The sequence below is a fragment of the Tiliqua scincoides genome, chromosome 1 (assembly GCF_035046505.1).
Source record: "Tiliqua scincoides isolate rTilSci1 chromosome 1, rTilSci1.hap2, whole genome shotgun sequence".
Lineage (NCBI taxonomy): Eukaryota > Metazoa > Chordata > Lepidosauria > Squamata > Scincidae > Tiliqua > Tiliqua scincoides.
The window spans coordinates 127,154,823-127,172,628 of NC_089821.1; the positions used below are offsets into that span (position 1 = coordinate 127,154,823).

General features: G+C 44.0%; 1 protein-coding gene across 1 annotated transcript in view; it reads right to left on the bottom strand.

Moving 5' to 3' along the window:
* Nucleotides 1–4,493: 4,493 nt before the first annotated feature.
* MYL1 (myosin light chain 1) overlaps nucleotides 4,494–17,806 on the bottom strand; it is a 42,828-nt gene continuing 29,515 nt past the window's right edge. Inside the window, exons 3-7 of the mRNA XM_066636728.1 lie at nucleotides 11,988–12,131; nucleotides 9,447–9,620; nucleotides 6,951–7,028; nucleotides 5,622–5,676; nucleotides 4,494–4,741 (exon numbers count right to left, since the gene is read on the bottom strand). Of these exons, the coding sequence (XP_066492825.1) occupies nucleotides 5,648–5,676; nucleotides 6,951–7,028; nucleotides 9,447–9,620; nucleotides 11,988–12,131 (425 nt within the window). The 3' untranslated portion in view covers nucleotides 4,494–4,741; nucleotides 5,622–5,647. The remainder of the gene's footprint in view (nucleotides 4,742–5,621; nucleotides 5,677–6,950; nucleotides 7,029–9,446; nucleotides 9,621–11,987; nucleotides 12,132–17,806) is intronic.

Genomic DNA, 17,806 nt, shown 5'->3' on the forward strand with positions numbered 1-17,806 from the left:
TCCACAATACAGGCACCACCACCAAGAAGGCCCTATTTCTGGCCGCCATCCCTCTAACCTCTCTTGATGACGGCACAACCAACAGGGCCCCCTCTGATGACTGAAGGGAGCGGGCCGGAATATACAGTAGAAGGTGGTCTCTTAAATACGCTGGTCCCAAGCTGTTTAGGGCTCTAAAGGTCAAAACCCGCACCTTGAATTGGGCCCAGAAAAGAACAGGCAACCAGTGCAGCCGCAGGAGCAGCGGAGTGACAGAGTCAAACCGCTGACCTCCAGCAACCACACAAGCCGCTGCATTCTGCACTAGCTGCAACTTTGTCTTCAAGGGCAACCCCATGTAGAGTGCATTGCAATTGTCTAATCTTGATGTCACCATGGCATGGACCACCATGGCCAGCTCTGACTGAGGCAGGTACGGCCGCAGCTGGCGCACCAACCGAAACTGGGCAAAGGTGCTCCTGGCCACAGCTGACACCTGGGCATCCAGGAGCAGCTGTGAGTCCAGGATAACCCCCAAGCTGCGAACCTGCTCTTTCAGGGAGAGTGCAACCCCATTCAGAGCAGGGCGATAGTCCAGCACCTGCATCGTGGATTTCTGCACCAGGAGAACCTCTGTTTTGTCCAGATTTAATTTCAGCTTGTTCACCCTCATCCAGATCCCAACTGCCTCCAGGCAGCGTTCCAGGACAGAGACAGCCACCCTGGAGTCCGATGGAAAGGAGAGATGAAGCTGAGTATCATCAGCATACTGATGGCACCCAACTCCAAATCCCCGGATGATAATAATAAAAAATAATAAACTTTATTTATATCCCGCCCTTCTCCCCAAAGGGACCCAGGGCGGCTTACTACATGTTAAAAACAGATTAAAAACATAATTTAACAGCAAATAAAAGTGTAATAAAACACATTAACAGATACCATAAAAACATGATCTCTCCCAGCAGTTTCATATAGATGTTAAATAACAAGGGGGACAGAATAGAACACTGCAGCGCCCCACACGCTAAAAGCCAAGGTGCCAAACAGGAGTCCCCCAGCGTAATGGATGTAATTACAGAGTCCCAAAGTAATGGACGGGGCTTAATTTAATCACAACCAACTTGTTCCTTTGGTTTCAGCGGGACATAGTGAGGACAAGTCACAGACTGTTCATGCAATCTAGGTGATTAGAGATGGAAAAGTGCATGCTGACCAGTCTTACTGCTGCACGGTGAGTGGTGCTTTTCCTGCATAGGAGAGTTGAACAGATACAGTATCACGATTGGGGGAGTTGTACTGTTGCTAGGGTTTCAACTGGGAACTGGGGTAGAGTCTGAAGGGAGGTGGGATAGAGAAGGAGCAAGAAAGAGGAAAGAGTGCAGACAGGGCTGGCTTTAGCCCTAGAAGGCTTTAGCCCTACCATGATTGCCTGATGGCAATCAACCATCAGGTGATTCGACCTGATTGGGCCCTGCACCTTGGGAAGGCGCACTGCGATGGAGAGCTTGTCACCTGCAGCCACATCCCAACACTTCATATGGAGGTAAGTTTCCATGTAGAAGCCAGTGCAGCGAATGGATCTCTCACAGAGCTCCTCTGTCCACCCCGCTTCCATTTGGTCCCAAATCGGGTCACTCCAGAAACAGCCTGAAATCAAGCCACTCTGGAAGCAGTTGGTAGTGACACGACAACATCAGTGTGTTACAGCCAGTCTCCTTCTGGGTGCTACACTGGCACCTGGTGCCAATCCCGAGCCACCACTGCTCAACGCAGTGAGTGAAGAGGCCATGTGCCTCCATCGCCCTGCAAACCAACTGTGTGGGGACCAGCAAGGACCCTGCGGAATTAGCCCCACACTTCCTAAGACCAGCCCTGGTTATAGGCCTTGCTTGCTTAAAAATCTGCACCCTCCCCACCCACTCCCAGGTAGGTAAGTAGATATTGATGTGAGATCACGTTTTTGTGTTTTTCTTTTAACAGAGTCAAGTCTGGCAGGAGTGTACACATTACCCACCTCCCCAAAGTCTAGGTAAGAATAACTGTGTAGGCAAAAGCATGGTGTGTAAAGGATACTGTATTGGATTTTGTTTGACAAGACTCTGCACAGCCAGGGAGCCAACAGGGTGACTTTGGGCTAGCCATCACACATTTTCTCCCTGTATTCGGTGAATGCGGGGAGTGGGGGAGCAGGGACATACTGACCTCTTCTACTAATGCACTCTCCTAGCCATGTTTTTCTAGACACCCTGTAATGGAAATGCGCAAGATCCCTCGAGGAGACAGAATGGGATGTCAACAGTGGCCCCTTGCTCTGACAGGTATGGGAAGCATGGGGTTAACACCAGGGCCTTAGATCTTAATGCATGGTGCCACACAGCTACAGCCACTTAAGAAGCAACATGGCCCTCAGGGATAAAAGCAACTCCTGGAGGAGGGAGAGTTTGTGGGTATAGAAGGAAGGAGGTGAGACTGAGATAGCAGAAGGAAGCGACTTGGAGGAAAGAGGACAGATGGACCGACCAAACAAACAAACGGAGACTGCAGAAACAAAGACTGCTAGAGATGCTGGAGACTAGTGTGTGGCTGCCATGCCAAGAGCTGCTGGGAACCTAGGTGTTGCTGCAGTGGCTGAAGAAGCTGTTGCTGGGAGAGGGAAAGAAGGAAGACCTCTGCAGGTTGAACAGGCAAGCTGCCCTGGTGGTGGGGTCCAGCAGTGCTGCAACACAGAACTAGGATCGCTTGTGCTTTAGCATGTACCTATGCAGACAAGTGCTAGATGTGGGAATGCCTGGGAGAGCATGGTTAGGCGGCCCTCAGCCCAGGCTAGAACGTTGTATATGCCACTAGCCAGCCACTTCCCACTTTCAGAGAACACAGGGAGAAAATATCTGAAGAGGACATTTCTCTCAGTCTAAAACATCTTCCAAGGGTCGTTGTGAGGGGGGAAACATGGACAAAGCCCTTTGTATGCCACCTTGAGCTCTGTAGGAATAGTACGGAATATGATTGTAACGCCTAGGTATTAATACTACATGTTTTACTTTCTCTCTCCACAAGGGCCCCTCTGATCTGTATTTCCCATGAGAAGCAGGCAGTCTCACCACCATAAATTACTCGAGATGCTCCATTCATTGTGCAATGTGCTGATGCTCAAAAAACAAGAGGCTTCTTTTCTGCCCTCCTCCAGCATACATGAGAGGGCTTTGCTTTTCTTCCACTTATGGGAGGCTGTATATAAATTGTCGGCTGCCTGTCCATGCAAGAACTAATGCAGAGATTAATTTGGGCATGTTTGCCTTCGTGCCAAGATTTTAAATAGAAACATGGGTGGGTTTTTTGGAGGGTGGAGGGAGATATGGAAACCAGACACCTCCCCGCTCCAGCTGACTGGCATGCCAGGATCATTATCACTCTTCGAACCCTACCTCGCTATGCACCTGCTAGCACTTGAGTTATGGCCATTTCATACACAGAAACTTAATAAGGTTAAGCCAGACTGTTATAGAACAAGCTGACACTCGGCTAGGGGATTAAAGTAGTTTTATGCATACCCAGAGGGGGGAAAGAGAGGCACACTTGAGACCAATGAAATGCCAATAAGGATGTAGCTTTGTTATTTAATTACTTCAACCACAGCCATCAAAGAGAAAGATTAAACCAAGTCATTTACTATACTGCTAGTTCAGTAAATCATATTTTACCAAATTGGGGGGTTAACAGTGACTCCTCTGATATTTTTTTTTTTTTTTGTGGCTTATTGATCAAAAGTTGTGCTGAAAGAAACATACACATCTGAAATATGCAGTATAATCCTATGTGTTTCTACTCAGAAGTAAGTCCCATTGAGTTTAATGGGATTTACTCCCAGCTAAGTATATGGTAAGAATATGAATCCAGCGCTTGGGCTCAAACGGAAAATTTTTCCTGATACAGCTCAAGTTCCAAAGTGTGAATTTTGGAATGAAACTCAGTAATTAAGCTAGGGTACTTTATAATATCTAAATTGGGCTATGAATTCAATTTAACAAATTCATTTTAGTTTGTTGCTTTCTTTCCTTTTTTGTGCAAATGGGGAATTGCTATCAGGCTCATAAAATGAAGAGAATTTAACTATTTGTTTGTCAGCTGCCACCTGTCCCTTCAATGACTAGTGAAGAATGCAAACGCAGATCAAAACAACAGATTCCAACTTCAAAGCAATTCAGTGTTTTTGAAAGGAAAATTCTGAAACTACTGGAGAACTGTTCCAAATGCCACACCTTCTCCCAGCCCAACCACAGTAAAAAGTCTTTTTTTGATCCAGACTAAGCAAACCAACCCCCCAGGGAAAATCCTTTTTTCATAAAACATTTATTGTATGGAATACAACATATAGATAAAATAAATTAAGACTTGGATGATGTTTGGGATCTGAACATATTGGAGTAAAGGAAGATTTTCCAGCCATACACTGACCACATGGATTTATTGTCAGATTTTTTTTCCGCCAAGAACATACATGGCTTTCATGGTAGACAACATGGAAAAAAGATTACTGGGTTTGACAGCTGTGGCAACATAGTCCCTCTCACTTGCCTCAGCAAGTGTTTTATCTGTGCAGTGTAAAAATTTTGAGATATGATAGTTGATTCATGCCGACGGCTTTAAAAAAGGGGTGGTTGCGAGGCATATAGTGCAGTCCTTTGGTTCCAGGGGGGTGTTGATGGATAGAGCAATAATGTCCTAGATTTGTAAATTTCAAGTGCCCGCTGATCTTGTTCTGTGAAAAAAACACAAACAAATAACATTAGAGCTATATTTTTTTGAACAAAAAAATAAGCCAGGAAAAAAATATATTTAGATTATATTTGGATATATTTAGATTTTTAACAAATAATATTTCTTTTGTCACTACTCTGTACGACAACCCTATGATGTAGGCAGGGATAATCTCATTTACAAGATGAAGGAATGGAGGATCATTGTAACTTGCTGTCACAGTCAAACTAACTTGGAATCTCCCCCATTTAAATTTTCCACTCCACCAATGAGACCAACATGCTCCTAAGCTTTAGTGCTGGGTTATTAGGAGATCAGGGTGAAACTGGAAATGTGACCAAAACACCAGCATTTGTATTATTTACTTTGGAGACTGAAAAGCTATACATGAACAAATTGACCAAAATCACAGAGCAAGTCAGTGCTACAGATAAGAATTATGAAAATGATCCAGCCAAAGTTAAACACTTTTATATTTCATTAATTTCAAAGGGAGAGAGACTTGGGACTAAAATGTGATTTACTTTGGTGGATTATGCCCTCTTCATTCAACTACATTTGTATGATGCCCTTCTTCTAAAATGTTCAGCACATCACCCATGAAGTTCCCAGGTGATTTCAGCAAATACAACTAGGTTCTTAAAACTTCTAGGTGCCACAAGGGCCCCATGTGCAGATTCCTTTTCTTCCTTATTAAAACTTCTCATATTATAAACCAATACAGCCCTTATCACTCTTTTGCCTAAACAAAGGCATATGATGCTGGAAGGAACATCATTCAGAGCTGCTCAGTGCTATTACTAGCTGCACAGAGGTAACAAAAGCTACTAAAGCAAGTTGCAAAGGGACACAAGGTGACCAAATCTACATACAGAACTTACCAAACTGTGTGTCTTGAGAAGTTCATTTAGATAGACATGATGTGCTTCACAAATGCTGTGAAATAATAATTGGCATCACGTTAGAAGGGATAAAATTGACTGTTCACAACAATTCCTTAATAATGACTTCCACTAGATTCCAGAGGGACTGACTCCTTCAAAGGAGCAGGTGATAACATTCGCACATCAGCCTTTAAACTCTGCTAAACTCCATTTTAGACATAGTACCATGAGTCCTTTCGGGGAGAAAGGCAGGGTAAAAATAAAGTATAATATAATACCTATCAAATGAGAGTTCTCAATTGAGAATGAACCCACTATCAGTGCAACGCAATGCAGAGTAAGACGCCAACTTAAAGTGAAGCCTAAAATGTAGGTTAATTAATCCAAAATTAATTTGGATTTAACCATGAGACATTAGGTTAAATGGGGCACAAATTAGTCCTCTGGGGCACAAATTAGCTCTTGCCAGGTAACCAGGATATATCTATAGTTGGTGTGGAAAAGGTTGGTAAGGATTTGCTAATGCTTCACCAATGCCTTCCTTTGTGCAGTTTATGGCACCGGTTCAGTAGCATAGCTGGGGGGGGCAAATGGTAAGTACTGCAGGCACCACAATGTGCCGTGTAAGCGACCCTTCACACTTGCCATCGGAGCCATTCTGGGTAGTGACGGCAACACACAGGCAGTCGCCGAACCAAACAGCGTCTCTAGCGTGTTGCTGTCGCTGCCCAAAATGACCCTGATGCCAAGTGGGTGAGGCCATTTACACGGCGAGTAGCTTACTGTTTTGCTTCCTCAGCTTCATTACTGACGTGCCCCCTCATTATTTGCCCAACTGCAATATCAATCACCTTGAGCCTTTTCCATTAAAATGAATGCTTTCTTTCAGACCAACTCTCTTCCCTTGGCATTTTTTTCCCCATTATATGGGCCTTCTTGTTTCCGCACTAACCCTCCCCTCTGGAAATCACATCTCTGCCTACTGAAGGGTAGACTGCTGCCTGCTCCTAACTGCTCATCAAAATATGGCTAGTACTGTAATGACAGGAGACTTCACCTGTAAAGATAAACATGTCATTGTGGTGGAGTGTTTCACTTGTGCAAAAAGGAGGTTCTCCTCAGAGGAGAAGGCGCTGGCGGCTTCACGCCCCTATTCCTTCTCCTGTGGAAGCTCTCCTTCAAGGGGGAGGCTCTCCTTCAATGTCACGTTGTGACATCATCAGGTGCTAGGGCTTTGACGAATACCTCTGTATTTTACTATGAACAGAAAACCTTACATTAGAAAAGTACAAGTAAAACAATTCCCTGTTGAATAGTGGCACTTACCCTCATAGTTGATGCAGCCATTAGAGTCTTCTTGCCCTTTCATCAGCTCTTCTACTTCTTCTTCCTTCATCTTTTCACCTGAAACATAGTTAGCAACCCAACTCAAAGACTTGGGGTAATGGTGGCTCTCTTAGGAGAGCCTTCTCAGATGACCTAAGGGGATGGGTCAGAATGTATGAGGGAAGGCGGTCCCTCAGATAACCTGCACCCAAACTGTGAAGGGCTTTAAAGATCAATACCAGCACCTTGAATTGGGCAGCCAGTGTCGTTGCAGAAGTAGTGGTCCAACAGAATCAAACTGCCTAGCCCAGTAACCATCCGGGCTGCAGCATTCTGCACTAACTGCAACTACCGAACTGTCTCTGAGGACAGCCCCACGCATAGCATGTTACAGTAATCCAGTCTTGCAGGCACTTGAGTTCCAGTGTACTGCAGCAATACTCCATTCTAACTGCGTAGGTCCCTCTCAGCTTAACATCAGTGTTCAGAACCAGCTCTGCATAGGTTAATCCTAGTCCATCTCAATACTCTTTCTGTGCCAGGCACCTTTCTGTGCTGAGGCAATCTGTGTTGACCTCCAAGCAAGGGTGCTTTATGATGAGATGGTCAAAATCCTGAAATCACATGCAGAGCCCAGGACAAATGACCTTTATAATAGATCACCACAAATCTACTTTTTTTTTTTTAAGTACCCACAACAGATCTGTGTCAAGTTCTCCATGTAGCATCAGCATTCAAATGACTGCCTCACCCCTGGCAACTGCAGCTGGAATCCAACATTAACTTAACCCAACTTAAACCCATTAAGGGGCATCAACTCTGCAGCTTTAGTGGAGGGAAAAGGAAAGAAACTAAAGCCATCTCCATAGGCTGCCTGGCCCAATAATTCTTTGGAATTCAGCTGCAGTCACCAACTCTGCATGGGAGCAAGGGACAGACAAACCTTCCCATGAACCAGTTTTGACCTGCCTTCAAGTTTAGATCTGTCTGTGGGAAGGTGTGGGGAAGGTTATGTCCCTCAGCAGAAAACCTGCAATGCTCTGACCAAGCTACAATCCCAGTTTATATGGCGAAAGCCATGATAACTTCGGTTCTATGAGTTCAATTTGTAGTACAGGTTAAGTATCCCTTATCTGGACTTATTGGAATAGGAAGGTGTCTGGATTTTGGATTTGTCTGGATTTTTGAATAATGGCATAAATATAATGAGAAATGCCTCTTCTTGCTCTTTTCACTGTACCCACATGGGTCTTGGGTGGCCTCTCTGACATTTTTCAACAATGTCCACATAGGTACACACCACAGAGCAGAGAACGGAACTTACAGCTTGTACCTACACTGTACATGGGAATGAGAACAAGACCTTCTAGTCAGGGCCTAGGAAAGGGGGGGGGGTAAAGGGGTAATTTGTACCCAGGCCCAGGGTCAAAAAGGGGACCCAGGAACCAAAGGAGTTAGTTAGTTGGCAACCTTCAGTCTCGAAAGACTATGGTATCGCGCTCTGAAAGGTGGTTCTGGAACAGCGTCTAGTGTGGCTGAAAAGGCCGATTCGGGAGTGACAATCCCTTCCACACTGGGAGCAAGTGCAGTCTGTCCCTGGCCTGTCTCCCTGGCTATGGGCCTTCCTTCTTTGCTTCTTAGCCTCAGACTGTTGGCCAAGTGTCTCTTCAAACTGGGAAAGGCCATGCTGCACAGCCTGCCTCCAAGCGGGCCGCTCAGAGGCCAGGGTTTCCCAGAAATTTCCTGGGATGTTACATTTTCCTCTCTAAGACTTGTTGCCATCACGGGATGCTGGGGACACTACAACGAGTGTGCGACTGCAGCTACTGGCAAGCTATATATGCTGGGCCCAGGAATGCAAACATGACACTCCTTGGCACAGTGTCAAATCTGGGAGCAAACTGGCCTGCTACAGTAGCACCTTGGCTTGTGGATCTGCTAACCATGAACGAGTGGGGAGGAGCTCAGGGACACAGCTGCAAGACTGCAGCTGCTTCGGAAGCAAGTTTTGGTTCGCACAGGACACTTTCCATTCTAGTGTGAGCCTAAATATGATGATGCTAATTTCCTGCAATTATTTTCTATATTTGAAAGATTTTAGAGAGATTTAGCAGTGTGTTTGGTTTTCTATATTATTGTATCTAGCTGCCGGTGCCACATGGGTGGGTAGAACTGGGCTCCAAAGGCTTTTCCAGCTCTCGCCACCCTCCCCCTATCCTGTTTTGCCCCTCCCTGACCCCATTCTGCTTGCCCATCTCCACCCTCCCCCACTCTGTTTCACCCCTCTCCCTTTGTAAAGGGGCCCAAAAGAAACTTTATACCCCCGGATAAAATTCCTCTCAGAGGCCTTGCTTCTAGTGGTCACACTACAGAAAACAAGTCTTGGACAAAAATAGCTGGATTTCAGAATAGTCTGGATTTTGGATACCTGGATAAGGGGTAATCTACCTGTATTGGTACACCTGTCATGCTGGATGGCTGTGTATAGTCTCTTACCCAGAGTGGCCAATACGTGGCGAAGTTCAGCACCCATGACTGTTCCGTTCCCCTCCTTGTCGAAGACACGTAAACCTTCAACAAAGTCTTCAAAGCTACCCTGATCTTTATTATTGGCAGCTGCTTGCAACATGGGCAGGAACTCTTCAAACCCAATCTTCTTAGCATTCATCTCTGTAAAAGGAGACAACACTGTGTTATCAGTACCTTTTCCACATACAGTTGTGGCATTTTAAAGAGTTCTTCTTCCGAATGGCCATGCTGCGATTTGGACTCCTTCCCACCACACAACCATCTTCACAAATTAATTATTCTTCTTTCAAAACACCTCCAGGAAAGTTCTCAAGCTGGCAATAGCACTGAACAATTTCCTTTGCTTGTTGTTGTACCTATCAGCCGGGCGGGGGGGGGGGGGGGGTTTGCTACATTTACATAAAAAGAGGTAACTCTACATTCTGTATAGGCTTTTACAGGCATCTTAATTTAATGGTTGGCACACACGACCCCATTTCTAAATAGAATTAAAAGCATACAGTGCTTGAAAGCAGGACCTGTCGATTAACTGGAAGATGGTGAATGAATGAAGAAATTGTGCTTTTAATATCTTTAACGGCGTCCGTGCTTTCACTAGAGATGGACATGAGGGATTTGGGGGGGGGGTAGTTGTGGTTTATAATGTTTGTTTTGTTGCTGATAAAATACTGTAATATGGCTTTTCTTACAGTGCTGTCAAACTGGTAAGTCTGGCAATCAACTTAAAAAGAGAAACTTGGAGTTGTGAGTTCTGATGTGCAACTGGTCTTTCATAATATTATTTTTAACAGAGGCTCTTACAATAGGCATGATCTAACTAACATTCAGCACTATAAATCCCTACACTTTCAACAGAAAAGTTTATTCATTAAACCTATATCCTACTTTTTTTTTCTTTTTTTCCACAGTGCAAGGCTGTGTAAGTCACAAGTTCCTAGGCAGCCTCCTATCTAGACACTGATCAGACTTAGGGCCAAATCCTATCCAGCTTTCCAGCTTTGTTGTAGCCATGCCAATAGGGTTTGCGTTGCATCCTGTGGTGAGAGGGTAGTTATGGAGGCCTCCATAAGGTAAGGGAACAGTTGTTCCCTTGTCTACGGACTGCAAAGTTGGATAGGATTGACCCTCTGACTTGCTCAGCTTCAGCAACGTTGCTGCATTGTGTGCCTTCAAGCTGTGTCCTGAGCACATGCTCAGGTCTTTCCCATTAAAAACATCAGGAATATAAAGTGTAAGTTGGATCACACCCAAATCACCCCTCTATTATAAGCCTGTTGAGCTGAAAAGGCACTGGACTCCTTCACATACATCCAGAAACTCTTAGTAATAACAATAATCAAATATTGTTTCAAATACTATTTTAAAAGAAACTCACTCACTCACTCACTCACTCACTCACTCACTCACTCACTCACATGTGCATAAATGCTATGCAAAAAAAGGCATTGAACAGTGTAATCCTATGCATGTTTAACTGGAAGTTCCATAATGTTCAGTGTGGCTTACTCACAGGTAAGTGGGCATAGCATTGCTGTCTAGTTCATGTAGCAAAAAGCATCTTCCCTCAGTCCACTGTACAGTTCATTTAACAATTCACAGATGTCTTATGTGCCACTGATGCGACATCAAAGGCTACACACCCCAGAACTGTTACATCAAGAAAGTTAATGCTTGCTCCCCACTGCCTTCTGGTAAGCCTTCCCAGTGGGTGTCGGACTGGGAAAGCTAACTGGAAACTGGGCTCGAGTTTCCAGTTGGGCTCGAGTCCTCTTTCACCATGATCGCTGTGGCTACAGGTGGCAGCATGAGGGATGACTTGTGTGCATTTGCTGCCTGGTTTCTGGGCACCATGAAGTGGCAGCTGTTGCACACACAAACTTCCAAAAGCATGGGTGAGTATGCCATTGGGAGAGGTCGTAAAAGCTGGGTCTGCAACTTGTTTCATCAGTTTACTCCCAAGTGTGCATAGTAGACTTTGGCTTAGATTGCCAGGAGAGTACAGATCAGATCTCCAAATAGTCAGTTCCAGGCTTCTTAGACTGCTCATCTGGCACAGTACATGATCAGTTTTCCAGGAGGAAAAATAAAACCACCAAATGTAAGGCTAGTGGGAAGGTAGATAGGTTTTAAAGCAGGGGTGCTCAATAGGTGGATCGCGATCTACTGGTAGATCGTGAGGCAAAATGAGTAGATCGTGGAGCCCTGTCTCTCCAAACTGTTAATATGTCAGTTTCGTCTAGTGACTAGACGAAACTGACATATTTAGCTGACACTAAACTGAAACTGACACTTTAGCTGCTCTTCAGGCATGCAGCAACAAAACTGACGAAACTGACTAGACTCCAGCAGGGGCTCCATACATTAAAGGGGGTGTCTGTCAGATGCTTCCTTCCCCCCGGTAGATCTCCGGGCCTTGCTGGGTTTCAAAGTAGCTCTCGAGCCAAAAAAGTGTGAGCACCCCTGTTTTAAAGATTAAGAAGACCTACTAGACCACAGAAGAGTCATTACCCTCATTGCTGGGGTTGCCCAAGATCTTCTTGACCTCAACATTAGTGGGGTTCTGTCCCAGAGCCCGGATGACATCTCCAACCTGGCTCAGGGTGATCTTGCCTTCACCAGTCCTGTCGAAGAGGAGGAATGCCTCCTTAAAGTCTGCAAGAAGGGAACACAAGAGTTACCAGAGCCAACAACATACCCACAGACTAGTGAATATCATTCATGGCACCAACAATATTGACAGATGCAAGTTCTCTTTCATCCATATTCTCTGTGGCACTGCATTTGCCAAATGACCGGCAGTCTCAAGCAAAGCTATTTTAGCCTTCCCCCCATCTCTAATAGCCTTAAGATCTTTTAGCTGAGCTGTATCCATTTAAGGGGATCCAAAATGACTCATTTCCAAGGTAAATAACTGCTGTAACTTCTCCAAAAAACTTGGCTGTATTTATGGTAGTTTAGTAATACTCCTTTTGGTGCAGCGATGTTTGCATTGACTGTAGAGGTAAAATAATTCGTATTATGTATTACACTTCTTCTGTGAAGGTGTTTTATAAAATTTGCCTTGCTGTGCTTCCTAACACCACAGTGATAGAAGTTTTACAAGTGGGGTAGTCAGTAGCATAGCTAGAGGGGGGCAAAACAGTAAGAACTGCAGGCACTGTAAGCAGTTCTTCCCCCTCACCATCCGAGCCATTCTGGACAGCGATGGCAATGCATGAGCACTTGCCAAACCAAACAGCACCTCCTGCATGTTGCCCGGAATGGCTTCGATGGTGAGTGGGAGGGGGCACTTACACAGCGTGTTGCAGCGCCTGCAAGTACTTACTTTCCCCCCCTCTAGCTACGCTACTGGGGGCAGTCTGAAATCTCAAATGCTCATTCAGGCAAGATTCTGTGTGCATTGGTTGGCGGGCTTCCAAAAGCAATTACATGAGTATCTCCAGGTAGAAATGGCCCATGGGAATTAGTCATCCAAGCAACTCTTCCAGAGGGTATCCTTGAACAAGAGAACTGATCTAAAAAAAAAAAGTCTGTCACTGAGTTCAGAATGCAGTGTTGCAAATGGCCCGTGTGTGGACTTGCCCAAGATTACAAAGTGAGTCCAAGAGTGAGAGAAGTTTTGAACCCAGATCCCTACCCAACTCCCTAGCTGGACAACACTGATTGCTGTTGCTGCTCATCAACAGCTTCCCTAAGGTTACAATACTCAAGACTATGACTCTGGGGTAGATTTATTGACCTTGATGGAAATGTTTCCTGAGGACGCTAACTTAGAAAAGTGACAGAAGCTGAGTAAGGCCGAAATCCTAACCAACTTTCCCATGCTGACATAGCTGTGCCACGGGGACATATGCTGCGTCCTGCAGTTGGATGGCAGACACAGAGGCCTCCTCAAGGTAAAGGAGGTGTTTGTTCTTTTACCTTGGAGCTGCATTGTCCTTACCTTGGTGCTGGAAAGTTGGTTAAGATTGCACCTTAAGTCATTTGATTTTTTTGATTTTTTAGAAAATGTCTTTGAAAATCTTTCATAGTCCCTGCTTGTTTTGTACTTGTAGGCTATAAGTCCAGTATTCTGAATCATATACAGTAATTTAAACTGTTTTGTAAAATGACTCTTTTGTTCTCTTTCTCTAAAGATACAGCCAGTTCTCTTTATATGCGAATTTGCTATCTGTGTTCTCATTACCTGTGAATACTGTGCCAGTGCACTCAAGGCAGGGGAGGGGGCAGCGCTCAGTGCAGCCACAAGCAGGCAGGTAGGGGTGAAAGAGGTTGCTGAAGGAGGGGGAGGAAAAGACAGTGGTCTCCTTATAAGCAGAAGGCACCACCAGTGCCATGCGAACGGGGGGGGGCAGGGGGAGGGAAGGAAGAGATGACTATACAGTATATGGTCTACATAGGAAAATTTGCAGTAATTGCACCCAGTCAATTATACTAATTTGGGGTCAATTTTCTACATCAAACGGGCATTGGTATTGGCCCATTGAGAATCGTCAGACACATTTATGTCTGCCTCCAGACTTGCTCCACCATGTTGGGCACCATCTCGGGGACTCCAGCTGAATGGAGGAATCGCTATCATCACAATCTTCAAGGCATTTAAGGATAGCCAACACAGAGAAGGAAACATCAGATGTTGGAGATGTTGATGAGCCCTTGCTATCACCCATCCCCATACACTTCAAGTTAAGATGCATTTCATTAAGTTCATAAAATGTATGGTGAAGAGGGTCCTCTGGAACCTAACCCCATTCTCCCCATAGGCTCAATGATTCAGTATCCACTAGATTTTCCAGGAATTTTAACCTTAGCAGATAACAAGAACTGACTGCGTTTCAGAATAATTAAGTTATCTATGCAGCCAACCCAAATAGGTAACATAAGCCCTCCTGTTCTTTTCATGTCTTCAAACATTTTGACAGTTGTATAATTTATGTCAAATGATCTGGGAAGTGTTGTTATAGGCAGCTGTGTGAGTAGTCAGCATCTCGCTAAAATTTTGTACATGGATAGGCAAAAAATTGCTCATGGTGTACTTGGACCCATGTATATGTTGTGTTGTGAATACGTATAGAACCTTAAGAGAACAATTCTTATGCACGGGATGGGCCACAGATTAAAGTGAGATCAAGTCAGTTGTAAGGGGTTAGTACTTGGATAGGAGACCGCCTGGGAATACTGGGTGCTGTAGCCTTATACCATAGTCTCTCGAGACTGAAGGTTGCCAACCAAGGGGTAATTCAACAACCCTCTGAATATCTTGCCCTTTAAAAAACAGAAATAACACGTAAAGATTATTTATAACAGAGCCCAAGTTCATGCATTTGAACATCCTCCCGCACGAAGCAGCCATGTTTCTACAAACATGTGGAGGAAGTAGAGCTGGGGCATCCATACTAGCACTGAATCCCAGGGGACTCCATCATGTGATTTCTCCATACCAGCTGCCCTCCTTGCTTTTGAGGGAAAGAAATTAGACCTCAGCAGTGTGGATGTCCCAGCTTGGTATTATTTCCCCCTCATGGCTGCAGCAATGAGGCTGTTCCACACGGGGGATTTTTACTCATAGGAACCAGGGCAGAGTCTTGTAACGTTGCTGCAATGGCCATTCCAGGGAGCTGAATGACTCAACACTTGAAACAGGATTTGACATCTCAGCCAGCTAAGAATACCAGGCATTTTGTCTTGAAAACAAAATATCATGATGGGCAGAGCAGCAAAATACATGATTCATATGGGAAAGCAAGCAGATCCTGGAGAAAAGCAAAACATCACAGACTTCATCTGCTGTTTTGTTACCAATCTGTTGTGAACTCAGGCACATGAAACACTGGTTAACCTGCGCTTCTCTTCCTATTGTACAACATTTATAAGGCCTTCTTTAACATCTTAGTGTCACCTACATTCCGCTGCTATATAGACTCCTCTGAAATGCCAATCTGGCATCAATTTGGAAGCCACAGCACACATGACAAGCCATTCATTTTTGAGTGTGCTCACTCATTCTGAGTGTGTACACATGTGCAAGCGTGCACAGGTGTAAACATTGCTCTTTCTGTCTTGTGGCTCAAAGGCAAGATCGGTAAGCCCAATCCTTTCCTACTTTCCAGCAATGATGCAGTGGTGCCAGTGGTACATAGCCTGCATCCTGTGGTGGGGGGACAGCCCTAGAGGCCTCCTCAAGGTAAGGGAACATTTGTTCCCTTTCCTCAGGGCTGCACTGGAGCTGCATCAGCACTGTCAAGTTGGATAGGATTGGGCCCATAGCCCTCATTCATTTTTCCCAGGTGCTTGTGAAGCTGTACTATTTTGGTGCTTGCTCCAGCCCTCTTTATACTGCCTGAAGGCACTTCTTAGCACTCTTCTAAATTGCTGAGGCAGGATGTATAACGGTTGCTGGACTGTAACCCAATATATCTGATATGAGTCTCCTCACTGTCTGATGCATTGAAACCTGCCGGACATTTCTATTGCTAGCCCTCTCCTCTTACAGCTCATACGTTTTGGCCTTTTAGAGCTGTAGAGAGGAGGCTGCTACACACCGTACTTCAGCGCCCACATTTGATATTTCCCCAGTAGCTGCAAACAACCTCATTTACACCACAGCGAGATCTCATCATCAGCTCTTTGCATTTTTTCAAATGCATTAGCCTCTCAATTCATTAAGAATATCCATTTTGAGGGAAGTAAGAAAAACATTCCCTGTCTTTCATCTACTGCCAAAAAATGAAATCAGCTGTCCACGTACACTGGTGGCGACAGTCTAGAATGTGGCTCCAAATAATATTGGCTCAGTTGTTAATTTTGCATGTATTTATCACATAGATCAGGTAAAATAAATTATGCTTTCAAGTATGTTCTTCTATTTCTCCAATTGCTTTTGCTCACTTTGTACTTTACATTAGTATAATCACGGCTTAACAACAGGTGGGCATTGTTGAAACAGTTGCTCAAAGGCTGGAGATTTTTCTGTTTTACACAATGCAAGACAATACCACTGAGGTTGCTCTCCCTCTACAAAAGACCCTTACGGAGAAAACAACAATAAAAAAAGATTGTGTTTTTACATGAGGTTGACTTTTTCTAAACTTGTATGTCTGTGGGCATGCACATGTGGGGAAAGTACTTAGAGTGAGAGCTGGAATTCTCATTTTACCCTTAGTAATGCAATCCTATGCATGTTAGTCAAAAGTAAATTCCTCTGTGTTCAGTGGGGCTTACTCCAGGAACGTGTAATAGGGTTGCAGCCTTCATGCTGGACAGAGTTCATCAATTAAAGTTACACTGCAGCAACAGAAAAACAGAATCTGACTTACTCTTGGATGCCCCCCCCCCATTTGCTTCATCCTTCTACTTTTTAAAGAGTTTTTTATAAAATAGTTTTTTTAATAAATCATTTCTTTTATAAAACAGAACTTGATCACAGCAGAAGGCAGCTTCATTTAGAAATAATTAATTTGAAGAGGAAAAACATTGCTTCACTAACTATAAACATTAGTGCTGAAGAACATTTACTTGTTCAGTTTTTACTTTGGTAAGTTCAAGGAAATGACCACAATTTCAAGTTTAACCCAAATCATTCCAGAAAGACAATGGGAAATTTAACAAATAACTGCAAAGATTGCCTTTTAGTGTGGATGTGATAATGCAGGGTTGAAAGCAGAAGAGAGATATTATAAAATCAAATGTATGTTGCAGCCAACATCTCTCTCTCTCTCTCTCTCTCTCTCTCTCTCTCTCTCTCTCTCTCTCTCGATAGATAGATAGATAGATAGATAGATAGATAGATAGATAGATAGATAGATAGGCATTGAATGGAATAAGGACATATTTCAAAACAATATTACATAATCTTGCTATTTGTTGATTTTGATTAAAGGCAATTGATCATGATGGATGGCACAGCAATGTAAATGTTATAGTGAATGCCCAAAATCTGGTGAATGTCTTTAAAGAGGGATGCTGACAATACAGATAAGGTTTGTAAACACTTCAAAATTTTCCCAGTTTGGAGACATATATCAGGGAAGAGTGATAATCATATATAGGCACCAGTAAACATTTACTGATGTATATCTTTTCAGACCTTCACAGAAGGGTCAGAAATTAGTAAGACACCACATTTGGGAAAGTCACTGGAACATTTTTCAAACCTTCATATGAAAATCACTTAATACATGGCATTTATTGCCAGATGTGAACCTCATATCTAACGAATTTTTGATACCTGTATCTTACGTATGTCTGCTATCATATCTACTGTACCTGTGATGCAACCATTATGCCATGTGTTTTTATGCTGTATTAGTGTGGGTTTGGGGATGATT